The 27,897-nt window shown below is 36.6% G+C and overlaps 1 protein-coding gene across 2 annotated transcripts in view; it reads left to right on the forward strand.

Moving 5' to 3' along the window:
- Nucleotides 1-27,897, forward strand: part of USP9X (ubiquitin specific peptidase 9 X-linked) — a 162,090-nt gene that overhangs the window by 57,910 nt on the left and 76,283 nt on the right. Inside the window, exons 2-14 of one of the 2 annotated variants that reach the window (XM_049643713.1) lie at nt 1,308-1,561; nt 3,529-3,674; nt 6,308-6,387; nt 8,067-8,179; nt 9,479-9,697; nt 11,894-12,009; nt 12,267-12,518; nt 12,595-12,733; nt 14,406-14,558; nt 15,736-15,840; nt 19,774-19,980; nt 21,473-21,609; nt 23,084-23,232. In XM_049643713.1, the coding sequence (XP_049499670.1) occupies nt 1,466-1,561; nt 3,529-3,674; nt 6,308-6,387; nt 8,067-8,179; nt 9,479-9,697; nt 11,894-12,009; nt 12,267-12,518; nt 12,595-12,733; nt 14,406-14,558; nt 15,736-15,840; nt 19,774-19,980; nt 21,473-21,609; nt 23,084-23,232 (1,912 nt within the window). In that variant the 5' untranslated portion in view covers nt 1,308-1,465. The remainder of the gene's footprint in view (nt 1-1,307; nt 1,562-3,528; nt 3,675-6,307; nt 6,388-8,066; nt 8,180-9,478; nt 9,698-11,893; nt 12,010-12,266; nt 12,519-12,594; nt 12,734-14,405; nt 14,559-15,735; nt 15,841-19,773; nt 19,981-21,472; nt 21,610-23,083; nt 23,233-27,897) is intronic. The other variant, XM_049643715.1, reaches the window with a different exon arrangement.

Raw genomic sequence — 27,897 nt, forward strand, 5'->3', positions numbered from 1 at the left:
CTAGTCTTCACTCTCAAATGTAGTAATTCATTCATTTTGGAGAGGAGTGTGCACATTAGTGTTTTTCAGAGCCTGTCAGATGACTTTAGTATGCAGCTAAGGATGAGAGCCATTGGTCTTAATGAATATAGAATTGAGGGTTTGGTGGCATTCCCCTATATTCCTTTGCTGGTCAGGTAACAAAGAATTCCATTGTTAAACAGTTGTCCATAATCCTGTCCTGTCTTTGGGAATGCCTGTGACCTAAACATTGCCAAAAGTGGAGAGTCAGGGTCACTTGACAAATTGGGTTCTTTTGGAGTAGTAGTATATAGCTCAAGCTTTTTCCAAAGAAAATTTCCCCCAAAGTTTTTAAAGTTTCTGTTAAAACCTTTCATAAGCTTGTTCAAAAACTACTTACAATGCTCTGGTACTGGTGATAAGCTTTAGTTAGGCAATCTTTCCTGAAATGGTTTTAAAAATTAATATTTTGTTACCTGGTTTGTCTTGAGTATACATATTTTTTGCAAAGTATTTATGGCATTGGCAAGTCGAAGACAGTTTTTGCCATTCCATGATTGAATCAAAATGGCAACTAAATAAATACCTTTATAATAATGTCTTTGGAATCCCAGGAGAAAACTGAAATCTATCATAAGGTTGTGCTTTGATGCAAGCTGATCTACAGTTATCAGTTTAAGTTGAATATGGTATCAGTGTGACTTTAGCTTTTCACTTTACCCTCCCATTGTATAGCCATCTTCTCTTGACTAGATTCACTGGTAACATTAAGCTGGAACAGTTCCTTGGGGTCCCTGGGTGGCTCAGTCGGTTGAGCGTCCCACTTTGGCTCAGGTCATGATCTCGCAGTTTGTGGGTTCAAGTCCCACATCGGGCTCTTTGCTGACAGCTCAGAGCCTGGACCCTACTTTGGATTCTGTGTCACTCTGTCTCTCTGCTCCTCCCCCACTCATACTCTGTCTGTCTCTCTCAAAAATAAATAAACATTGGGGCGCCTGGGTGGCTCAGTCGGTTAAGCGGCCAACTTCATTCAGCTCAGGTCATCTCGCGGCCTGTGAGTTCGAGCCCCGCGTCGGGCTCTGTGCTGACCGCTCAGAGCCTGGAGCCTGTTTCCGATTCTGTGTCCCCCTCTCTCTCTCTGACCCTCCCCCGTTCATGCGCTGTCTCTGTCTCAAAAATAAATAAATGTTAAAAAAAAAAAATTAAAAAAAAAAATAAAATAAACATTCAGAAAAAAAAAGATGGAACAGTTCCTTAATTCATGGTTTTTAAATCTAAAACAAATGTACTTTTTTTTCTTCTTGTAGGTTATGCAATGGTCTCTGCAAGATGGTTTATTCTTGAATTGGAGCTTTTTAAGACTGACAAATGCTGGTACTTCATCTTCTATAAGTGGACTATAATTTCTTTTCTCAAGACAACTACATAAGCAGACAAAATTGCAAAGATCTGCCCTGTGTCGAGTATGACAGCCACGACTCGTGGCTCTCCAGTAGGAGGGAATGACAGCCAGGGCCAGGCTCCTGATGGACAGTCTCAGCCCCCCCTCCAACAGAATCAGGTAGGACATTTAAGATACTAGTTAAAGTTACATTGGTTTGTCTACCATGAGATAGTAAATAATGAAGCATGTTCTGAATGGTTTGTGAAGTAACCATAAAACAGTTATTTTAAGAAAAGTAAATAGTAATAAGAAAGCTCAGGTGCTGTAGATGGTGATGCTTGAGCATATGGTGCCTCTTTTGCTGGGGTCTTACTTACACGGTCAGTTATCAGATGAAGTATTTAAGCCCTGTGTCATTTCCATAGCAAAGCCTGAAGTCATTCAGTGTAGCCTCTGTTACAGAGCATGGACTCCAGTCATGTTGTGTTCAAATTTGCGCTTTTCAGCATACTAGTCTATGACTGGGTAACATATGTAACCTCTGAGCCTCCGGTTTTCATCTGTAAGATGGGGATAACAGTAATCACTATTTCATAGGATTGTTACAAGGATTGAGTGAAATAATGTTTGCAAATAGTTTAAAATAGATTTTGGTATCAAGATTTTATGCTGGCCTTAAAACTCATAGGGTAATATTTTTTTCTTTTTTTCTATTCTGTGGATGAATTTGTGTGAGATTCTGTTACTTCTTTCATATCTTTTTAATGTCTTAGACTCGTGGTAACATCTCGTCTTTCATTTCTGACACTGCTAATTTGCATTCTTTCCTGATACTCTTTCCTAGGGATTTATTAGTTTCTTTAAACTTGGCCCAGAACCAGCTTTTCGCTTTGATTCTCTCTCCCTTCCCTATGTGTGCTTTTACCCTCATGTCTTTGTTCCTTTCATTTCCTTTGAATTTGAATTGCTAATACTCTCATTTCTTGAAGTGGAAGTTTAGTAATTAATTTTCAGCTACTTTTTCTAATATATACAGTTTTAAGTTGGGAAATACCCAGGTAAGACATACATACTAAAATTTGTGACGCACAGCTCTAACGGCACTTACAGGTGAATTTATAACTGAATTGCGTGCACGTGAACCATAGACCTGCTGCTTACAGTTGGTACATGTTTACATAGAATTCTGTATGGATGAGTTTTTAGGCAAAAATACTGTTACCGTGGGATACTTAAATTTGGCACTTGGGGATAAGTTCTTATTGTCCATTTATTATTAGATTAGATAGTCTATTACAAGTATGGTAGAAAAGAGACACACATGCACTCTCTCTCCCTTTGCCCCTCCTCTCTTCCTCTCCCTCTGCCATTTTAGAGAAGCAAGCAAGTCAGGTTTTAATTTTATTTTTCCAAATAAGTGTGTTAACGTCATTCCTTTTCCTCTCCAGTTCCCACTTTTAGGCCATTAAATACTGAAGTACGTGGTCATAGATACTGGACAGAGTTGTTAAGTCTTCTTGTGTCATAAATTTGTTATCCACTATTTAGGTTTCTTTAAACATAGTCAAAGGTTGTGTTGGATGCCCAAGATGCTATTTTGAAACCAGGAACTAGTAGAGATTCAATAGGTTTGCTCTTTTTTGTTTGTTTTGAATTTTACTTATTTTTGATATCCAAATATAATTACCATACAATGTTATATTAGTTTCAGCTGTGTGATTCAACAGTACTGTACATTACTCCGTGCTCATCACGAGAAATGTGGTTTCATATTTGTCTAGTAATTCCTGTTGTGACAGGGCTCACATAATGGGAAATGTAAGTAGAGGAGCAGTATACATCATGGTTAACACAAACCTGGCTTCAAATCCTGACCATAGAGTTGGAGCGGTGTGACCTTGGGCTAATTACTTACTGTCTGAGTTTGTTTTTTCATCCATTAAATAGCTGTCTAATACTTTCTTAGGCTCTTGAGGATTAGGTGAAATTACAGCACAGTAGCACAGAGACTTCCTGAAGCATCGTAAACTTACTATGACTTTATCTTTAAAGTTTTACTGTTTTACTCTAATCTGTGTTGGTGTTTGAATTATTAAATGTACGTATGGTATAGAAACCTAAATCTGGAATATCTGATTTTTAAGACTTCGTCGCCTGATTCTTCCAATGAAAATTCCCCGGCAACTCCCCCAGATGAACAAGGTCAAGGTGATGCTCCACCACAGCTTGAAGATGAGGAACCTGCATTTCCACATACTGACCTGGCAAAGTTGGATGACATGATCAATAGGTGAGTCAATTTGTTTTGTTTTCTTAATGTGTGCAATACACAGGAGAGCCAATGGTTTCTTAGCACAGTGATTAGTAGTAAATAAGAAAAGAGGAAGAGTGGACAGAAATACCACAGTTAGCCACGCCGCCTCCTTAATAGCCTTAACATCTTGGTGATTACCAAGTACTTTGTAACCCATGGTTCGTAAAGCATTTGAAAAACGAAAGGGAGTAACAGTGTCAGTAAAGTTTTTAGAATTAATGATGATGACCCAAGCTGGTGTGTTTCTGAAGTAGAACCATATGTATGATTTCCCTCTTTGAATGTTTATGAAGTTTTTTTTTTCGTTTTGGTATGTTGTTTGTCCTGATTGCTGGGTGATTTTCATGATTTTTGCATGGTCCTGAGGTAAGCCAGGTCACAAGAACATGAGTTCCTCAGAGCCTGCCCCTTGGGAACCCTTTACTAGCCTGAGGCATTTAACCATCTCTGCTATTTGTTTCTCTTGATCTTCACTTCAGGGGCAAGTTTAGAGTATAATTTTTTGTATTTGTAGTGGAAGACTCCAAGAGAATGTAAGTTTAAAGCTTGTGTGCAGAGGAAGAAAAAGATTTGAAGAAGATAAGGGAATGGGGTACCTAGGTGGCTCAGTAGGTTAAGCATCTGACTTCAGCTGAGGTCTTGATCTCACGGTTTATGAGTTCAAGTGCCTCGTTGGGCTCTGTGCTGACAGCTCAGAGCCTGGATCCTGCTTTGGATTCTGTGTCTCCTCTGTTCCTCCCCCCCCCCCCCCCCCCCCCCAAAAAAAACATAAAAAAAAAAAAAAATGAGGGAAGAGCGTGTTGGGGGGAACCACATATGGCTGTGGTCTTCACCAGGCTGTGGGGTCAACAAGTGAGTACTAGGGAGGTGTGACACATCCCTTTAACTCCTAAAAAGGAAAGTAAGGAAAATACACAAGACTTATAAGCATTTGCGTTACTAAATTTTCTTTATTCTTTGACTTTCTAAAAATCCGTTAATACTTAATATATGTAATAGCAGGGGAAATAGAACCCCCCCTTTTTTCCCCCCCAAATCTTGATTACATAAGTAATAGAAGTATGCATTGTTATACGTGGAAATACAGTGTTAATAAAGTTCTCTATAATTTCCTTCCTCTGTATACACGTCTCAAGAAAAAATTACTAACAATAGGGGTGCCTGAGGGGTGCTTCAGTCGGTTGAGCATCCAACTTTGGCCCAGGTCATAATTTTACAGTTTGTGGGTTTGAGCTCCGCCTCAGGCAGGCTTTGCGCTGACAGCACAGAGCCTGCTTCAGATTCTCTGTCTTCCTCTCCCTCTCTGCTTCTTCTCCACTCTCACTCTTTGTCTTTCTCTCAAAAATAAATAAGCATTTTAAAAAATCGTAATTACTAACAATAAGGAGTAGACTCTTCAGATTATCTTTGTGTTTACTATGATTTGTATTGATTTTTCTACAAATGTGAGATTTCTTACCAAATCATTTTGTCTTGCTTTTCTCACTTCATTTATCTTGAAAATTTTTCTATTAATATATTTTTTAACTCATTGTATTTAATAAGTATATTTGAAAGAACACATTAGCTGTGATTCTGGTAGTATACAATATATACATTGAAATTGTATAAAGTTATTTGTTTTGTCCCTGGTTATTCTTTCTCTATAGCAGAGACCTAGCAAAAGGTTTTATTGTTGCGTTTTGATCTCTGTCTGGTGATTGTTATTAAAGGGTACTTGTTATGCAGGCTTGAAGACAAAAGTTTGCATATATTAGTCATGGAGCACTTTTTTTTTTTTCCCCCCAAATCAAGGGTTTTTGGAGCATTGAGAAGGATGAGGAAGAAGGGGTAGGAAAAGGATGGACTTGCAGATGGTTGGGCTGCCACTGGGACCACAGAAAGCACCACCTGGGTGTATGCTGCATCCTTGTTGGAGGGAGGAGGGTACCTATGGAGACAGAGAGGCCTGGAGACCCACATCCTACTTAACCTTCAGGATAAATTGATGAATTGTGTGAATTGAGGCAGAAAACCCTCATTTTCCACCTAAATTTTTCTTCTTTGTGATTTGTGAAGAAATTGAAGACAACTAAGAGGTTCATCATAATTCTGAAAGAGCTCTTTCCTATGAACTCAAACAATAAGTATCCATTTAATTGATACTTGGTTGTTATGCTAGTTTTATATTCTTTGTTACTAAAATAATTTCCTTTTGGGGCACATGGGTGGCTCAGGTTGTGACTGAACAGTTCGGTTTGTGAGTTCGACCCCTGTGTTGGGCTCTGTGCTGACAGCTCAGAGCCTAGACCCTGCTTCAGATTCTGTATCTGGCCCTCCCCTGCTCTCGCGGTCTCTCTCTCTCTCAAAAAATTAAAAACATAGTTTCCTCCCCCCCCCCCCTTCTATCTTTTGTTTGGCAGTTCTTTAAAAAATTGTAGGGACAACAGATGGAGCTTAGTTTCACAAAGCAGATACTCTGCCAGCCTTGTTTTAAAATTTTAATGTTTTTTAGAGTTAATATTGAATTTTTTCGTGGTGAGGTGAATAATTATAATTAGTAACTCATTTATAGTGCCTCTTTTAGAGTGCAGCCAATAAACATCTTTTTATATTATTAAAATCCTTAGGCCTCGATGGGTGGTTCCAGTTTTGCCGAAAGGGGAATTAGAAGTGCTTTTAGAAGCTGCTATTGATCTTAGTAAAAAAGGTAAGTTTAGATGTTCTTAGGCTTTTCATAATGTATGTTACTAGGTTCACTTTCACTTTATCCCCAAACACTTGTTTTCCTCTCTTATGAACATTTAACTGGGTATTCCTAGACTAGAACATCTAAGTTTTCTTGCTGTGGCTTATGATATATACCTAGAACAAGGGTTCAGGTCCTTTGGTCAGCCTTCAGGGGTGTTCATTAACTAGCTGAAGTTACACATAAAATTGGTGTATATTCATTTTTAAACAAAACTGTTCAGCTTACATGTTTATTATTTTTCTTAATACACTAAAAAGATTTGATTTTTCTCTAAAAAAGGCTTGAAACTTTCTGGTCTGGTGTTTTTACCTTGTCGTCTGGAAGTGAAACCTCAGTGCCTGAATTGATCGTTTTTTCTAGTGGCTTTGGTCTGCTCTAGGTGTAGTTGAATTCTCTTAGCAAAGGACTATAACATTCTTTTAATTTTAAGGCATTGGATATTCAAATAAATGACATTTTAGTTTTTGAAATAGGGTAGCCATGGATGTGTTCTAACTATCAATAGGCATTTATCACAATTGAAGTTGATCATTATAAAAATTAATATGCTTATTTGTCTCCATGGCAAGGGTAATATTTTTTTTGTCTTAAAATAGTTTCCTTCCTTCATTTAAAGAATGTCTCTCCACATCTTTTTAATCTTGAAAAATAATCTAATTATGAAAAAACATTTCCATATTATATTTTCTACTACCCAAATTTCTTCTGTTCATTTACACATTTATTGAGGAAATTTTTGAAGACATTTGTAATAGGCATGTTCTAGGTCCTGACTGTACAGTGACAGGTAAGAACACATAATGGTATCTCATTTAATATTCCTTGAGATTCACTGGACATAGAACCCTCTGCCCCCCCAGGGGACCATGGTTTATTTTAGGCAAGGTTCAGATTTTTAAATACAGTACTGAGTTTAAATGTTCTCTTTTCTGCAGTCAAAATCAGAGAACATTTTATATACAGATTGAATCACTTTTCATTGTGTTATCAAGAGTTAAAGATTTTCTCTGTGTTTGGCAGGGCGGAGCATTCAGCTCTGTTGCCTTTCTGAAATCAGATGAAATTAAGCAAAAATACAAAGAAGCATAAATGCTGGGACAGTGAAAGAGAGGGAGACAAAAACAATTCATCTTATTTAATCAAACACTTATGTAGAATAGTATGAAGATACTGATGTCTAACGGATCGTTTACAACCAAAATAAGATTTTAAAAATAGTTGTGAAACCTCATTTTTTAAGTTTTAAATTTTATTTTCAGGGAGTAAAATGCTCTGAAGCATTTAGATTCCTTCTCAGTGGCACTGATAATCTTTGTGTGGTTAAGGTCTAGTGTCATAATTTGAAATGTTTTCAATTCACCTATTACTTGATTTCATGTACTTTTATACAGTTAAATAATTTTGAAATTCATTAATTATTTTGGTTTCTGAATCTGTTACCTTCTTGACACATAGGAACTTTGATAATACTTCTGGTGTATTTGTCTTTTTGACCTCTTACGATAATGTTTTTTCCAAAGCTAGTCTGAATTTCTTACCTATCAGTGAGTAGTTTATTTATTACTTTTTATCATGTAATCGGGCATTGTGAGACAATCAGAAAAATACTTTGTTTACATTTATTTTTCTTCCCTTAGGCCTTGATGTTAAAAGTGAAGCATGTCAACGATTTTTCAGAGATGGGCTAACAATATCATTCACTAAAATCCTTACAGATGAGGCAGTGAGTGGCTGGAAGTTTGAAATTCATGTGAGTCTTGCATGTGACTTTAAAAAATCAGATTTCCCCAGTGATGCCTATGTTGAGTGTTTTCTCCTATGTATGTGAAATACATATTTGGTTATATATTTGATTCATTAATTGAATTAAATTCAAGCGTCTAAAACTGAGAAACTTTAAAAATACTTCTTATAAGTTATAATTTCTATAGAAGAAAGCATGATCATTTTAGGGGTGTGAGATTTAGAGACCTTTGGTTTAATAATCTGTCTTCTGGGTTCTCAAGTGCCTTATGACCACATTCATCAGTTTTGAGATGTACCATGTACTCATTGTATGTACCACTAAGGAAGAAAAACAGCTAAGATTAGGGAGTCTAGTATCTGGGACATAAAGGTCAAAGCAGAGAAATAAAGTTACCACACAGAAAGGGATGCAAAAAAACCTGTATGTCTCAACCGTGGCATCTTAGAGGAGTTAAAAATCACCTGAAAATTTAAACCACAGGCCAGTATTCAGAGTTTTGTAGTCTAAATTCAGATTACGGCTGTGAAACAAAAAAAAAATCCTCAAATGGATAAAGTGGTCTCTGGTTCATGGTATGCCCAAGTGACCAGAAGAAGCAGATGCAAGTTTTCTCTATACCGTCAGTCTAAGAAACTAGTATGCATTGATTATAAGATATAATCAAATTCCAGAGATTTAAAAAAAATTAAAAAAAGTGCATCTTCGATTGATGAAATGCCATCCATGATTACTTCAAGTTTCTGTTCCATATTCATACTGTGGAAATGTCATAAGCTGTGAAGCAGATATTTTTGTGCTCTGTGAACTATTTTTCGAATGTAACCATAGCACAAAAATCGCAAAATCTTCTAATCCAACATGTAACTTTGTAAGTAAAGAAACGGAAACTTAGGAAGTGCTATTAGACTTTTGCCTTGAGGCTTAGATAGCAAATCTACTCCATCTTGGATACTTACTGTATTGCGTAGATGTTAGAATTGCTGCCTCTAGTGTATAAATTGCAAAGACAAAAAAAAAAGGTAACTTGCATCTTGTCTATGGACATCATAGACATAGGGCATTGCCTACTTCATTTTGTAAGCCATTACAAATGGCTTTTTTCAAGTAGGTACTATATAAAGGATAGTAAATGTTAATTCTTTTTTTAAATATATCTGTTTGATCCCAATATTAAACAGTTTAAATGATCACGATAGAAAAATGGAGAGATGGTAATTAAAATATAATTAAGATGGGAGGATCTTTCTATTTGGAGTTGCAATGATCTGATCTTCTAAATCACCTTCTCCCCTTATATAACAGAGGTGTATTATCAACAATACGCATCGCCTGGTGGAGCTATGTGTGGCCAAGTTATCCCAAGACTGGTTTCCACTTCTAGAACTTCTCTCCATGGCCTTAAATCCTCATTGCAAATTCCATATCTACAATGGTACACGTCCGTGTGAATCCGTTTCTTCAAGTGTTCAGTTGCCTGAAGATGAACTCTTCGCTCGTTCTCCAGACCCTCGATCACCAAAAGTGTGTTGGTTTATTTTCATAATTAATAGTTTTGCTCTGTCTCATAGCTGTCAAAGATCTGAACCACCTGTTAATGTGAAGAAGCGTAATTTCATGTGACTATTAAAGGGATTCCGCATTATTTTGTAGCTTGGATTCTAACCAACCACCCTGCAGCTTTATTGAATTATGAGTGACAAAATTGTTTGGGATTATGGTTTTGTTTGTTTTAGCCCTCTCCACGTAGTTAGTCCCCATTGACTTCTGCCAGCCTTTTGGGGAATAGTCATAAATTGGGTTAATGTGAAACAGGCCTTAATTGTCCTCATAAATAAGAGTAGAATAGATGAGATGACTTCTTTGACCAAGGCCATGATCACTGTAGACATTCTAATGTTTTGACTTCAAGACCAAGTATATCCTATGTCTAGTAATGTGTCACAAAAGTAAAATGAGAGAAATTATAAATGAAAGCAAAATAGTAAAACTTAGAACATGTCATACATATACATCATCGTAAAATTTCTCAAATGTAAATTTTCTATATTTGCATAGAGTATGCAAAATAAAAAAACTACATCCCTAACTGTACATCTTTTAATAAATACTATATAACAATACATAGTTTTTAAATATTAGAATTTAGGGAAACTTTAATATTGTGGGCCTTACAAAAAGGAAAACCCAGCATGGAAAATTTGAATTTATACATAAAATTCTTGGTTTATTCATTTAAAAGTGGAAATCCTCAAAATGTGTTAAACTTAGAGCTGGGATTTTTTTTATATTTCCCAAGATTCATATTGTTTCCACTTCATGCCTTTTTTTTGTTTTGGTGAATCAAATTAATGACCAAACAATGACAGTCTCCAAAATATATCTGTATTTCTTTCTTTAATTTTTGCTCTGTAGGTCAATGATCATCTTTACAGACTCCCAGGAAACAACTTGATTTAAGATGGCTTCTGGTTGAAGATCTTTTTATGTCTTTCTTTGAAACCTAGCCCTGCTTGAGTATTACTAATAACAGAATGTTCCTAATTGCTTAAACATACAGTATAGCTGAAAACCTAGGATTAGCTTTAGACTGATTGTTTTACTGTATGCATGCATATGCTATTATATGTGTGTGTGTGTGTGTGTGTGTATATATATATATATATATATTTATATATAATACAGAATGAGTATGTACTTTCCTAGAATTGCTGAATGCCAAAAGGGACTGGTGGATTAAAATGCTCAGATTTTTAATTGTTCTGGAATTAGCTTTTTAAGACCAAATAACAAGGCAGGAAAATACTATAATGAAAACTTACATAGAGAAATGGTGGTTAATTTTGTAGAGAATTTAATTGATGTAGACTTAAAATCCTATCAAAACTACCTTTAGGTACCATATTGTCTCTTTAGAGCAATTACCTTATATTTCTGTTTTCCCTTTGTCCTGGATATGGTTTTTATGTTTTTGTTTTTTAAGTAGCTATAGAAATTATTTTTGCTTAAGACTCAGTAATTACCTTTAAGTTTTACATATCAGGCATACTTTTAACTCCACAAACCATTGGCTATCCCAGCTGCATTGTACTTTTGAGTATTGCTATCCCCTAGTGAAGAGGTTGAAAGACAATCCATACTGTTACATCCTGGTTATCTCTAAGGTGAGAATTGGGGCATTCACATGAGCCAGCAAAAGCATCAACCAGCATGTTCTAGTTAGGAGCAACAGATACAATACCAGGGGTTTGTATTTAATAGTTCACTCTCAGGCTTTAAGATTATTGTATTTATAGGGAATTTTTAATTATTCACAACTATAATAAAAAATGAATTCAAATATTGTCTTATGTCATCAAATACCTTTTTTCTTATTTAAAAAATTTTTTTATCCTCTTAAGTTTAAAATTTTTCAGGTAATAAGGTATTCTCATATAATGAGGTCTCTGAAATAGAAACATGGCTTCTCGTTCCTGTTCAGCGATAATTGGTACGAACACACAACTGTGACCTAGTGATTTCACTTGTACTGCCATTCATGCTTCTTTCTCACAGAGAGGATTACTATGAATAATATGTACTATTTTGTTTTATTTCACAGATGATATTACATAATTTGAGTTTCCTGTTTCTAGTATTTTTCAATCAAGAAATTATTTCAGATGGTCCTTTTCTTCCCTGAAAGCAGGACGTTAACCTTTTTCATTAACTGTATTGCAGGGTTGGCTGGTGGATCTTCTCAACAAATTCGGCACTTTAAATGGGTTCCAGATTTTGCATGATCGTTTTATTAATGGATCAGCATTAAATGTTCAAATAATTGCAGCCCTTATTAAGTAAGTTACATTATTAAATGAATCTTCAGTGTATTATAGGAATTCCTATTTAATTGCTTGATAAAACTTTTCTTTTTGCAAGTATGGTTTCCTCTTCACCTGATAACTTGGATTTTTTAATCCAAGTATAAATTAATAAGTATAAATAAGTATAAAGTATAAATATAAATCTGAGTATAAGTATAAATAAATCTGAGTTCAGTCCTAGTTAATTGTAAGAAAGTATTAAGCGTGTGTGTTTGTTTTTGTTCTTTCAGACCATTTGGGCAATGCTATGAGTTTCTCACTCTTCATACAGTGAAAAAGTACTTTCTTCCAGTAATAGAAATGGTCCCACATTTTTTAGAAAACTTAACTGATGAAGAACTGAAAAAAGAAGCAAAAAATGAAGCCAAAAATGACGCTCTTTCCATGATTATTAAATCTTTGAAGAATTTAGCTTCAAGAGTCCCAGGACAAGAAGAAACTGTAAAAAATTTAGAAATATTTAGGTTAAAAATGATACTTAGGTAAGATGTTTACCTCTTGAAATAAACGATTATGTGGATGTTTAGAATCTTATTTAACACTGAAATTCTCTTCTAGATTACTGCAAATTTCTTCTTTCAACGGAAAGATGAATGCACTGAATGAAGTTAATAAGGTGATATCTAGTGTATCCTACTATACTCATCGACATGGTAACCCTGAGGAGGAAGAATGGCTCACGGCTGAACGAATGGCAGTAAGTCCTTTGATTCTTCTTCCATGGATAAGAATCTGCCCCAAACAAAAATTAGAATAGCTTTCCTTAACGTTAGCAATAACATTTTAAAGAAACCTTAGAACTGGGAGGTGTTCAGATTGATTTAGGACTCTTAATCCTCAGAACTTTTTGTAATAACACAATTTATTTGGTAGTGATCTAGGTAGCTTAGCACATCTTTGATAAACTTACTGCTGAATGTAGGTATTCTGAATTAATTAGCTTGTCTGGGGGGGTTTGGTTGAAATGGAACAGATAATGGTGATGTTGGGATTAGAGCGGGTAGTATCTGGTACCTGATGCATGAAGTGGCCTGTTGTTCATTTGACCAATTCCACTTACAGATTTTAATATTGGAAATATAATAACTGGAATAAGATATACACGAATTGATGTTTTATCATGCTAAGTAAGAATTTAAGCACTTCTATTTATATTGTTTTAGCATTGAAAGTTTAAGAGACTATTTACCATAGATACTTCAGTATTTTGTAGTTTTAAAACACGTAAGTATGCCATTTAGGAAACATTGGTTGAATAACTTCAGTGCATACTGTCTGGTGCAGTAAATCTGTAAAAGAACTGTCCTTACCCTCATGGTGGCCTCAGTTTAATAGGGGAGACAATAAATAGAATGTGATAAAAGATGTGGAGGATTCGTAAACATTGGCTCTGTGTTTGGGGGCAGGTGTTAAACATCTGATTTTGTGTATGTGATTTGTCTGTCTGCCTTGTTGGCAGGTTGAACACCATGCTTCTCAGAGTGTAGTCTGAGGTCTGGTTCTGGTTCTTGAACTGTTGCCAGTCCTGGATGAGTACAGAAAATGGCATCAAGTGTTCAGAAACTGTTGTAGCAATTTGAAGTTGCTGCATATTTATTTTCACAGACATACCTGCAACAGATTAGAAATAAAAATGGACCTTTACCACCTAGAACTCTATTTCTGTAGCACATTTTGGGGCTAAATACTTCTTGTTCTCACTAGGTTGAATACTGTGAAATTTCACAGTATGAGCTAGTACCTATTTGTATACTGAGGGAGTTTTCTTCTATTGGTATAGGTATTAAATAAATGCCAGTCAGCAACATAGCATAGTGTTATAGAAACACAGACTTGGGAAGCATGCAACCTTGATTTAGATTCCAGTTCTAACACTTCTGAGCCTGTTTACCCTTCTGTAATAGGGTAATATATCCCTCATTAGGATGGTTCAGAAGATTAAAGAGCTAATGGATAAGCAATAATAGCATAATTGGTTAATAAGAGCAAGAAATAAAAGGGCATATTTTCACCCAAACAAAACTGATGTAAGGAGTCCAAAGATCCTAAAATGGGTCGCTTCTCATTACCTAAACCTTGGTGTTTGCTGCACTAAAATAATACTTCTCTGCATAAATGCTGAAGTAGAATCTCTTTAATGATTTCACTCTTTTCTGATTGGTGGAAACATTTCTGTGCAAAATTCAGTTTCATGGAATTACTGTTTTTCGTAGTTTTGAGTTAAAACACATAAACCTATTGCACTAGTGTATTTATTTTGTATTTTTTAGTCCCTACTACTGTTGTTTAAAAGTATGAACAATATTTCATACATTTTAAAAGCTTCTGTGTTTCAATTTCTTTCAAACAAGTTTTTGAATTATATTTAGGAATGGATACAGCAGAACAATATCTTATCTATAGTATTGCGAGACAGTCTGCATCAACCACAGTATGTAGAAAAGCTAGAGAAGATTCTTCGTTTTGTCATCAAAGAAAAAGCTCTGACTTTACAAGACCTTGATAATATCTGGGCAGCACAGGTAAGGAATTTCAGATGGTGGCTATTCGGATTCTAAAAAGAGCTACTAAAAACTAATAGTAGTCGTTCTAAAATGAGATATGAAGGCTTACTTTGTTTGATTTGTAGTGTGTTCAAATGTTCATCATTTATAGAAGGCCTGTCAAGAATCTAACTAGTCAACGATATTTTAAATATATTCATCATTTACTGTATGTTTGGCAAAGGTTGGCAGTTTGTACGTGGTTTTGTTTAGTATTTACTACAAATTTTTGAAGTATTTTTTCCCCCTTTCTTTTCTTTTTTTTTTTTTTAATACATATTTTTGAGAGAGACGGAGAGAACATTAGCGGGGAGGGACAGAGAGAGAGGGAGACAGGAATCCCAAGCAGGCTCCACACTGTCAGCACGGAGCCCAGTGTGCGGTCTGAACTCATGAATTGTGAGATCATGACCTGAGCCCAAATCAAGAGTCAAATGCTTAACCAAGACTGAGCCACCCAGGCACCCCATTATTTCTTTTATTTATATGATATTACATCACATATTGTAGGTGGTTTTAAATAAGAGTCAAACAGTAAATTAATATAAGGGATGTCTCTTGCAAGAATATAAGACATCTGTAGTTGGTTTTTCATAAACTTTTAATGCAAAGAAAACTTCAATAGGAGAGTTAAATCACTATTTATAAAGACCTATAATAATCTAAAGGATTTATAGCTTTTCTGAAGGATAAGTCACTTTTTTGGTTTCAGAGCCAGAAACTAGGTGATTTGATTATCTTAAGTGATCTTGGATCACTTAGGAAGTATTGAGTTTTACATTACAAAGCTTTGTTTTTTGAGTCTGTAGAAACCAAAAAAGCTTTGTTTTCCTTTGAATGCTTAAGTTTCCAGTTTTGAAACAAGATCATTGGTGTACCTTGTTCTACTTGCAATGTTAAAATTGGCACGTTAAATTCGATAAACTTTAATGAAGGCTCACATGAATTCCCAAAGTATACATTAGCTGTGTTATATCAAGGAATTAAGTCCGGTTTTAGAGGGCAATTCTAAAACATTTAAAATGTTACGAGTTTTCTCATGGTACACACTTAGGTGAAGATGATGGGAATAGTTTGTCAATAATAGCTGTCCGTATATACAACTTCTCTGCTGTCCAGATTCTAATATGCTGCTTGCTCTTTGGTTTTTTAATAGGCGGGGAAGCATGAAGCCATTGTGAAGAATGTACATGATCTACTGGCAAAGTTGGCATGGGATTTTTCTCCTGAACAACTTGATCATCTTTTTGATTGCTTTAAGGTAATAGCTAGCATAGTAAAGTAGTGCCGCTTCATTTTTGTTAAAATTAATTCATTAGATCTTTGAGTTGCTCTTAGCCAGTAAATACGAAGTAGGAATTATTAAACAATTTCAGGTGTGAAGGAATTGGTAATTATTTTTTCCCCAATAAGAATTTAATGTTCATTTTTATATTAATAGCCCTCATAAATAATTAAAAAAAAATTTTTTTTTTTCATGTGTCTTTTTGAAAGACAGCATGAGCAGGGGAGGGGCAGATGGAGGGAGACACAGAATCCTGACCTGTCAGCACAGAGCCCGACACTGGGCTCAAACTTGTGAATCACGACATCATGACCTGAGCTGATGTCAGATGCTTAACCGACTGAGCCACCCAGGCGTCCCATAAATAAGGAATCTTTTAAACTCAGGTTGTCAATTTGGATTCCTCTCCTCTAGCAGTTTGAATTTCTATTAAAATGTTTAAGTGCACTGTAGGACTTCAGGGAAGGATGATTAGTTGTAATAAAAAATAAAGCGTCAATAACACGGATTACCAATACCGTGGTATTCTGTGGTGAAATGCATAGACAAGTGCAAATACAACTCATAAGGTATTCCAATTGCCCCTGTAGTGCTATCTCCATTGGTACCATCATGTATCTTTTAAGGCCATACTGGGTAGTGGTCTCTCTACAGTTGGCAGGTGTTGGGTTTGTAAAAACCACATGATTGGTGAATTTGTGGATTTAAGAACATGTGACCTTATGGCCATGTTAATAAGGGGTGTTGTAGTAACAACTGGCATTAGATGACCAAAGTATCATAGGGGCGCCTGGGTGGCTCAGTCGGTTAAGCATCTGACTTCGACTCAGGTCATGATCTCATGGTTTGTGAGTGTGAGTCCCACTTTCTTTCTCCCTCTCCTCCTCTCCCCCCTCCCTCTCCCTTGTGGGATTCTCTCTTTCTCCCTCCCTTCCTGCTCCTCGCTCACTTGTGCCCTCTGTATCTAATTAATTAATATAAAATAAAATAAATTCTGGTTGCTGGTGGTACATAAGTTGTTACAATCACCAGATTGATATTTCTCAAAGTGTAAGATTCTCATGACTCATCAGTTTGACATCTGGATAGGTCTTCTAGAGAAAGGCATATGTGCACCAGGGTACACGTTTAACATTTGTAGCAGAATTATTTGTAATAGCAAGCAGAATTATTTGTAATGGATAAATTGTGGAATGTTCATATCCTGAAAGATCTCACAACAATGAGAAAAAGCAAATTTGAGCAATTCAACCATATGGATAGGTCTAATAAAGTTGAAGAAAGGAATAAAATCACACAAGTCATACATCTTGTTTGCGATTTCATTAACATAAACTTCAGAAATAGACCCAGCAAGCCTTTGGAGTGCTGCTTGCCATGTGTTATTTTTGACCTGAGTAATAGTTACATACGTTTTTACATTATGTATTGTAGTAATGCTATATACTTATACTACCTTTCTTGATGTGTCACAATAGAAGAAAAAAATGTGAATTATTGGTTTCTACCTCACAGCCAACTAAATCTGAATTGCTAGGTATGGGGCCTGAGAGCCTGTATTTTAAGCAGCATTCTCAGTTGTATCTTAGGCAACATTAAAGTTGTAAATCATTGCCTTATGGAAATTCAGTTTGATATCTTTCAAAGGCAGCTGAGGAAATAATGGAGTCCATTATCATGGGTACTCTAAAGTTAATTGCCATTCATTTTTAATCTTGAGATGACTTCTGAAATACCACAGTGCATGACCAAGGATGGCCATGATGGAAGAAGGAAAGAGGTCAATTGTTACTACAGCCCCTGGACCCTCCTCTTTTGAGGATGGTCTAAATACAATAATAGGCTAAACGTAAACATGGTTCCATTTGATCTTTTTCCCCGTTGGCTTAGCAGGTGTTTACTAAGCACTTACTGTTTGATAACAAGCACTGTTTTCTGAGCTCTTGTAACTTTCTGCAAAAGATGATTCAAAGGAAACATGAAGTCCAGGTCAGTTTGCAGTTCTTCGTGGACTGGAACCAAATGATTTCAGACTTGTTAATTAGCCTGAAAGTATCTATGTATTTGTGTATTTGCCCAGTCTAGTTTTTAAATGTTTTAGTTTTAGGTTTTTTTAGTTTATTTATTTATTTTGAGAGAGAGTGACCGACCATGAGCTAGGGAGTGACAGAGAGAGGTGGGGAGAGAATCCCAAGCAGGCTCCATGCTGTCAGCACAGAGCCAATGCAGGGCTCGATTTCTCGAACCTTGAGATCATGACCTGAGCTGAAATCAAGGGTCAGATGGTCAACTGACTGAGCGATCCAGGCGCCCCTCAATCTTTATTTTTGAAGTTTGTTTGAACCAGAATTCTTACTTTGTATTTGGTTGTGCACATCTTCTAAGTCTCTTTGAATCTACACTTTCCCCCTTTATCTTTTTCTTTCCTTGCAGTCTATTTGTTGGAAGAAACTAGATTGATTGTTGTGTTTATATCAATAGCATAAAATAGAGGCTTGGGGCTTTTTCGTTTTTTTTCCTTTTGCTAGAATACATACATCCTAGGTGGTCATGTGCTCTTTATTCAGGAGGCATGTAATGCCTAGTTATCTTTCTTTTTTTTTTTTTTTTTTTAATTTTTTTTTTTTCAACGTTTTTTATTTATTTTTGGGACAGAGAGAGACAGAGCATGAACGGGGGAGGGGCAGAGAGAGAGGGAGACACAGAATCGGAAACAGGCTCCAGGCTCCGAGCCATCAGCCCAGAGCCTGACGCGGGGCTCGAACTCACGGACCGCGAGATCGTGACCTGGCTGAAGTCGGACGCTTAACCGACTGCGCCACCCAGGCGCCCCCCTAGTTATCTTTCTTTATAAGATGTTCTTAATTATAATATCTAATGTTTCCGTTTTTTCCTGTATTCTTAGCAGTTTCCAGGTGTCTAGGAGGAATTAGAAGTATGCATTCAAGTTGTCTTCGAAGACATCCTTATTTATCTCATTGTAAATGTGTAATAATCCCGTTGAAAGGATCTGCTATAATTTACATAGCTATCCTTCTGTTGTTTGCCTTTAGGTTGATTCCACTTTATTTTCCTATAAAGACTCATTGGCAACTTTATGCATAGAGCTTTTGTCATTCTTTAGCTGCATCCCTGGCCTTTATCCGTTAGATGCCACCATCATACACATCCCACCCAATCCCTATTGTATAAACTGGGCATTTGTAAAAATACCATTTTCAGAGGTTCCCTCCCCCTCCCCCCCATCGTATAGATTTAAAATTAGCATTATATCTTCTAAATGGAAATGGTGCTGTATCATTTCTGCATAAGTTAGAAATTGTTTTCATTGGTTAATAACAGACTTTGCTACAGCTGTTTGTTTTCATATGTATAATGCACAGTGCTCTCTTACCAGCTTTTCAAATTTATTATGAAAATCTTTGTATGTCAGGTTATGTTTGCCATCTTTTAATATAATTTTAAAGTCACAAATAACAGACTGAATCTACGGCAGTGGTTTTCAACAGGCCAGTTCTGCCCCTCACCCCACCCTTCAGAGATACTCAGCAGTATATGGAGATAATTCTGGTTCTCACAGCTGAGAGGAAGAGTGTCTACTATCTTCTGGGTAGAGGCCCAAGTATGCTGCTAAACATTCTGTGCACGGAGCAGCCCCCACAACAATGATTTCTCCAGCCTCAAATGTCAATTCCAAGGTTGAAAAACCCTGGTCTTAGGTATTTAACTGTAAATAGAGACTTTTTTTGTCCTCATGTTTAAGTCTGCCCTATCTTCTTTCTCATATATCACTAGAATAATTCTGTGCTCAGCTGTGTTTTCTGATGAACATAGTTAATCCCATGACCTGTCATTTAATCAGTGATGGGCAAATGTGTTGTTTTCATGCCATATAAAATTTTTTTCTAGGCCAGTTGGACAAATGCAAGTAAAAAGCAACGTGAAAAGCTACTTGAGCTGATACGACGCCTTGCAGAAGATGATAAAGATGGTGTGATGGCACATAAGGTGTTGAACCTTCTGTGGAATCTGGCCCATAGTGATGATGTACCTGTAGACATCATGGACCTGGCTCTCAGTGCCCACATCAAAATATTAGATTATAGTTGCTCACAGGTAAGGTGTGCTTCCTTAAGCACACTTTTTCTGACCCTTCTTCCTTATCAGGATGGCTTAGGAACAGAATAGTTCCTGATTTTCTTGACATTGTTATTTTTGAAATTATCTTCAAGAATTAACTCATTTTCTTCATCTAAGTCCACCTTCCTCTTCTCAGGTCTCTAGGTCAGAATTTTGTTTCTCGTCTGAAAAGCATTTAATCTCCTTGGGAGAAAGACAGTATAAAAACCAGATTATATAGTGGTAGAATTGTCAAATGCATGGTGCTGAAGTGTGAGTTTCAAATAGATCGTAAAATACTAAAGGTGATGAGGGACTTGAGAGGTAAGAGAATTTGGGTTTTCTTTGCTCATGGGGAAATTAAGAACAATTAATAGAGTTTCCTCAATAGTAAAACACTTCGAGCCTTGCCTGTGAGAAAATCACACAACAGCTTCCCTGCATTCTGACTTGTGGCATGTAAACTGTTAACTTGCAGTAAAATGGAAATTGCTGAATAATTTTCAATTTGTGAAAAATATTTGCTACACCAGTGAACTGAAATTTAGATGAGAGCTAAGAAATTAAGTTCAAGTAGGTATATGTGATTCAGATGCTATTCAGGTTTTTACTATACTTGCTTGTGACAGTTCATTAAATATTTATTCAGTATCTTCAATACTGATAACTTTCTTCTTTTTCTTTTTTTTTTTTTTTTTTTTTAACGTTTATTTATTTTTGAGACAGAGACAGAGCATGAACAGGGGCGGGCAGAGAGAGAGGGAGACACAGAAGGGGAAGCAGGCTCCAGGCTCTGAGCCATCAGCCCAGAGCCCGACGCGGGGCTCAAACTCACGGACCGTGAGATCGTGACCTGAGCTGAAGTCGGACGCTTAACCGACTGAGCCACCAGGCGCCCCAATACTGATAACTTTCGATATAAATTCTTTCAATTAAACAGAGACTCAATGTGCTCAAATAAGTAATCAAACTTAAAATTGTTAGGTACAGAAACCTGCATTTCTGATTACTATTGATTTAGGGGAAGGAATAAAGTAAATAAGGTATGGGAGGTAAAATATCATTTGAAGTAATTGAGTTTATAATACTTTCATAACTGTTCTCCCTTTATCTTTTTGTATATGTGTTATGTCCTTAGTTTGATTTTTGGTGAAAAATTTTTTAACTTAGTTGCCATACCATTTTTTGGGTAAAATACAAATTTTCAGTGTCCTTCCTTCATTGTTGCTAAAACAAATCTATATAGAATAACAGGGTTATGTGTTATTGCTGAATTTTGTTTTATGGTAGAATCCTTTAAAGCATTTCACTTTTTGTAGTTTTGGTAGTAAACGTGAAATAAAAATGGACTTAATGCTGCTTTTGTTTATTAAACCCTTTACTGCAATTATTACGTGTTTCTGAGGATAATCTTAAACCCTGTTTCATAATTGAAGCTGGAGTTTTTCTGAGTATGACCTACCTAAAACATTGAAATTGTTTGTTTAAGGACCGTGACACACAGAAGATCCAGTGGATAGATCGCTTTATAGAAGAACTTCGTACGAATGACAAATGGGTAATTCCTGCACTGAAACAAATTAGAGAAATTTGTAGTTTGTTTGGTGAAGCCCCTCAAAACTTGAGGTAAGGCTTTTAACAGAAAATTTCAGTATTTTTATTTTCATATTTTATTGAAAAGAAATTACATTGTCACTTGGTAAAAGCAAACTTTTCAAAAGAAAATTAGAGTGGGGAGGGGGTGATAGGAGGCTGAGAGAAGTTTCAATTTGGAACCAAAAATTCATTTATCATATCCACATCCTTGACTTTATTGAGAACGTAAGCCACAATTAAATGATACGCATCAGAATCTGCAGTATCCTGTATTACTCGTGAAAGATGACAAGATCTGGTTGAAAGTATTTTTTTTATTGATTTTAGCGAAATTTCGATTTAAATAGTGGTCTTTATATTATCTTACATGCTGAGTTCTTACTGGAATCATATTTTCTAGCATTTTCTGTTGATAAAAGTTAGAACACATGATGTGAAAAGTTAAAAATAATATGCAGAGAATGAAAGCCAGGTGTAGTACAAAGAATATTTACAGTGAGGTCAGGATTCCTGGGTATGGCCCTTATGTCTAACCAATCATACTATCTTGTAAAGATTTACTAATCAAAAGAAATGTGTTTTTCTTATGTGTAAAGTTAGATGATTGCCAAGGTCCTTTTTAGCTCTAGATTATTATGATTATGCCTAGGACAGAAAAGGCCATATATGTTTTGGTTTTAATGTTTGAACTTTGTCTCATTTTTTTTCTGGAGGCTTAAAAAGTTATGAAATTTAAAAAGCTATAAGGATAAGCCTTGGAGAAAATCCAGATTTATGTCTTAGTAACTAACGTTTTTTTCAGGGAGATATTTTGATTTGGGAGCCACTGTATGTAATGCCTTTTTGTCTTTCTCAAATGAATTAAATTTGTTGCAGAATATTTTACATACTCTCCCAGGGTACAGTGGCTTCATTTCCACTAGAATAGTAATGGCTCTAAGAGTTTATTGGTTTCAGTGAAGGTGGCAGAACAGGTTGGAAAGGAACTAGATGTCTTGTTTGTTGATGATAACCTGTGGGCAAACATGGCTACAAACCAAGTGACCCAGAATGTACCTTGAATGGCTAATAAATCGGATTTTTCTGAACGCATTTTCTTTGGTCAAATTTTTCACTCCAACCATAGCATAATCTTGTGGTGCTAATCTTGCAAGGGTCATGTTCCCGTTTTACAATTTTGGAAATAATCCTGTAAACTGACACAAGTGCTTTGTTACTGCAATAGGACAGGAGTGGAAATTGGTCATTGAAGTAGACTCCCATGGTGTGAGACGGGAGAATATTAACATAGTGTCCACGTAAATGAGAATAACAGAATAAATGTCTTTTTGAAACAATATTTTATTTTAAATTGCTTGATCTTGTTATTGAAGTAAATGGCCAAGAGTGTAATTCTGTAATGATGGAGAAACCATTTTAAGGTTTTAAATTAGTAGCTAAGAATTTAGATTGTATAAGCTCTTTTGATTACAACAGAGTTTAATTGCCTAATTATATTGTTAAGTTCTTCTCGTTTCAGTCAAACTCAGCGAAGTCCCCATGTATTTTATCGCCATGACTTAATCAATCAACTTCAGCACAATCATGCCCTAGTTACTTTGGTAGCAGAAAACCTTGCAACTTATATGGAAAGCATGAGACTGTATGCTAGAGGTATGTGTTATAAGCTAACATGAAATACGGGAAATAACAGCAACTTCTCGGCATTTGTTCTATCAATTACCTTAAAAGATGACAACACCTGTATTTTAAACGATGCAAGATAATTGGTTTTATTAGCTGTATTCTTTATGAGCTTATGTTCCCCTTTTACTCTCAACTTCTATTCACCCCAAATTCCAACCCAGCATTGCAAAGCTCTCCTTATTAAATTGATTTACTTTTCTTCTTTGGGACTTCTGCCTGCCTGTACTGTAACTGGTTGCTACTTTCTTTGGAATGAACTTATCTCATTCTCAATCTTTGTTTCCTTACTACCACTATCTTTATTTTTTTTTCCCCAACAAAATTTGTTTTGTCTATGTCTATTGTACATATTATAGTTCTTTATAATCCTAAGTCCACATTTCACAAGTGTTTCAGACTCTCTGAATTAGAAAATGCACAAGAATAACCAAGTGAAGCTACATGAATCTTCATGTTTATGTTGGTTTTCAAAGTGTGAATTTGTTTAAACGTGTCAGGGTAGAGTTTCCTGAGGTTTCAACAGCCAGTTTTTAAGTTCCTGCCATATGTAAAACTCGGTTTCAATACTCTTTTCCTCTCTGGCAGCCGTGTCTATCTGTGCTAGAGTACAGATTGGTTTTTAGTACGTATCAAACTTTGTTCCCATAGCCGTAGATAGAAAATTTTATGCTACTACCAGTGCTAGAGATTGAATTGAACATAATGGTTACTGAACATGCTACTCATTTAACGTGTGACGCTAGATAAGAGTCTGCAGAAGCCAATAGTATATATTAAAAATGATTTTTAAAAGTGAATTTTTCGGAGAGAGAGAGTTGGGGAGAGACTGAGAATCTCAGGATCAGCACTGTCAGTGCAGAGCACAACCCAGGGCTTGATCCCGTGAACCACGAGATCATGACCTGAGCCAAAATTACGAGTTGGACGCTTAACTGACTGAGCTACTTAGACACCCCAAAAATGATATTTCGGGTACTCCTCATTTGAAGAGTAGATTGGCTTCTTGGCATTCTTGAATAAAATCCTAAGATGCTTATAAATCATAGGATTTCTTTAACATTTACAGGGTATATATTCCCATATAAAATTCAGATAAGCATAATAGAAAAATTAAGCAGCTCTTCAGGTATGCCACCTGATTGTGTTGGCTGTTTATTCTTTCATGTACCCCACCCTCTGGGCCAGCTGAGTCCTCCTAGGCAGTAGATTGTAGAGCTAGATAAGCAGTCTAAGCATCAGGAGGCTGTTAGGCCCCAGGCAGTGATCTTTTATTGTTTTAGGCCCGAGTTCCTTCTAAGCATGATAGAATAATTGGTGCAGTATAGACATGTGACCATGTGATTTATGTTCTGTACCAAATGCAACCAAAATCTGAGAGAAGCACCAGAGGTTTGCATGTAATACACCCAGTCACTGGGAGCCTCTGGGCTCAGTGTAGCATAATGTAGATTCTTTGTTATGATCTCCTCTCTTCTTGCTGGTACAAAGTCCTCACATATGCCATTGCAGGCCTTCCCCCAAAATGGAGCCATATAAATCATCCGCGCTGCAATGCTAATTTTGCTTACTTCATTTGTATCTGATGTTTTAATTTATTTCATTGCCAGAAGTTGAGTACATTGCTGTCGGGACACTCAGGAGATGATGTTGCATGTGCAGTTCAGCCTCACTTGGGTTTCCAGCTTCGTTTTAGTCCAGTGCCATATAAGTCATTGCCTCTTCTCAATTTCATTGTCCAAAGAATGTTTTTCAGTCTTTAGTTTTCCCTCCTTAAATTGCCTGTAGTTCCATAAAATGAGAGGTATGACTCTTCATAGTCAGATTGTCTACTTGTGAAAAATGACCTACACTAGCTAGGCGTATGACCTTGGGCAAGTTATTTATGTGGGAATAATGCCTAGTACATATTAAGCACTTGAGTTTTTGTTGCTGTTGATGTTCCCTTAAATTCATTGACACACCTTATGTTTTTTTCCTAATTTTGATAATTTTTCCTCATTACGGTACTCCTCTGATTAAGACCTTAATCCTTAAATATGGCGTGGGGGGGGGTGGGGGGAAGTATATTTTACAACTAGTAAGATTCTCCTACACAATAAGCTTTTTGCAGCATTAAGTCACTTCTGTGATAACGTCAACCACCAATTTCTGAATTTGAAATTCTAAAGTAAATTACAGCCTTTGTCTCTGTATAATAGAAATATTTTATAAGATCTCATTAGGTATGAGACCTGTTATCTAGCGGGATACATCAAGGTTTCAGAATGTTGTCCTGCTCATGTTTCATGTCCACTTGTGTCTTTTGCTTTGGAATAAAATGTTTTCACAGTACTTAGGTCAGCTGATTCTACCTCCTGTTTTATTTTTTTTTTTTAATTTTTTTTTTTTTTAAACGTTTTTTATTTATTTTTGGGACAGAGAGAGACAGAGCATGAACGGGGGAGGGGCAGAGAGAGAGGGAGACACAGAATCGGAAACAGGCTCCAGGCTCCGAGCCATCAGCCCAGAGCCTGACGCGGGGCTCGAACTCACGGACCGCGAGATCGTGACCTGGCTGAAGTCGGACGCTTAACCGACTGCGCCACCCAGGCGCCCCAGCCTCCTGTTTTATTATTATTTAGATAAAGTTAATGAGTTTATTAAAATTCTCTCCAGTATTTACTCCTGTATTTTTTTTTTTTTTTTAATTATTTTTGAGAGAGAGCGTGAGGCAGGGAGGGCCAGAGACAGAGGGAGACACAGAATCTGAAACAGTCTCCAGGCTCTAGGCTGTCAGCACAGAGCCTGATGCAGGACTCGATCCACGAACCGTGAGATTATCACCTGAGCTGAAGTCGGCTGCCCAACCGACTGAGCCACCCAGGCACCCCTCGTATGTTCTTACTACTAGTAGTGCCTTCGGATAATGGTGCTTACCAAGTCATCCTTTAAAAGTTTTTTAATGCATACAACAAAGTAAAAAACCAGTTTTAATTTTCACTCAAGTTTTGCCTTATGATAGGATTGTCATTGTACTGACTTGAACGTTTATTGATAGTTTTATTTACCGTTTTTCCCTGGCTTCTAGATAGAAGAGTCTGCCATGGGGCTCGAACTCATGAACTGTAAGATCATGACCTGAGCCAAAATCGAGTCAGATGCTTAACAACTAAGCCACTCACGCACCCCTGCATTCTATTTTCTATAGACTACCACTTCCCCATGACTTCTTCCCAACCTCTTACATCTAGTACTGGCAATTTTTAGGAACGTTTTTCCACATAAACCATTTCTTCATGAGTGTCATTCACCAACAGTGCTGTGGGTTAAGGTCAAATCCTAGGCTAGACTTTCTCAGCTCTGGCTCATTCCTACACAACAGTCATGAAATATGGCTAAGTCTGTGTGGGTTCTTTGTGACTTAAAAAAAATTAATTTAGTATCCGTTTTATGAATGGCTTATAGTTCTCTAGAGTAATGGTTATTTCCAAAGTCTGTGTAAGGAAAGTAAATATGATCCTCCAACATCTTACTTTAGAAATTGAGAAAGGGCTTAAAGAATCTTGTTGACATGTCAAAAAAAAAAAAAAAAAAATAGGAGTTGGCTCTTACTGGTGAAAATTAGGCCAAAATAAATAAAAGTAATGAAACCAATTAAATGAAGTACAGACTCTTCAGTCTATGCTGAAAGAAAGGGAAGTATCAACTAATATATGTGGAACATGTGATGATCATAAAAAACCAAGGGATGAGGGATTTAATTTTTTGAATAGTGGGAGTAAGATGTTCAGTGGATCTTCTCAACAAAAGAACCATTTCACTGAAGAAAATTTTAAAGTTTTTTTTTAAATTTTAATGTTTGTTTATATTTGAGAGAGAGAAAGAGAGCATGAGCAGAGGAGGGGCAGAGAGTGAAGGAGACCCAGAATCTGAAACAGGTTCCAGGCTCTGAGCTGTCAGCACAGAGCCCGACGTAGGGCTTGAACCCACGAACCGTGAGATCATGCCCCGAGCCGAAGTCGGATGCTTAACTGACTGAACCACCCAGGCATCCCATGATTTGTGAGAGACGGGCTGTGAGGATGAAGAACTCAGCAGTTAGGCTTCAAGGGATTCACCTTATTTGGACAAGAGCATTATTAAAATTTTGGTGAAGAACAATTAGGGTGCTTGCAGCTCCGTGTACTCATATTGGTAAATGAAACAGCAGAGCCACCAAGAGTTTAACAGATTTTAGATCAAGAGACAAGATGAGCCCTCCTGGGAGTAGTCAGTCCTAGGGGGTCACGTGCATTAGGTTGCACCCACTCAGAAGCAATCAGAGCAAGACCGGGACAAGTTGAAAACATTCTTAAGTCCACACACCATTCCATTAGCAAAGGTTTTGAGCTCCACTGGCTGAAGTACTTAAATTGAATTTCTGATCAAACCCTGGGTAAATAATAAGCTACCCTTACCTGGGGACAACTCTTAGGAAGCCAGGCTTAAAAGTAAAATTTTATCCCTTTTGAAAGTAAAAGGAATAAAACGTATTCCTTGTAGTCAAGAAGACAATGCATCATGCCTAAGACTGCACCCTCCTGAGTGAGTTCCGGGAAGAAAACATCGCAGCTTTGTCTTTGAATGTGGAGCATAAACAAACTCCTTGAACTG

This window comes from Panthera uncia, chromosome X (assembly GCF_023721935.1).
Source record: "Panthera uncia isolate 11264 chromosome X, Puncia_PCG_1.0, whole genome shotgun sequence".
Taxonomy (NCBI): Eukaryota; Metazoa; Chordata; class Mammalia; order Carnivora; family Felidae; genus Panthera; species Panthera uncia.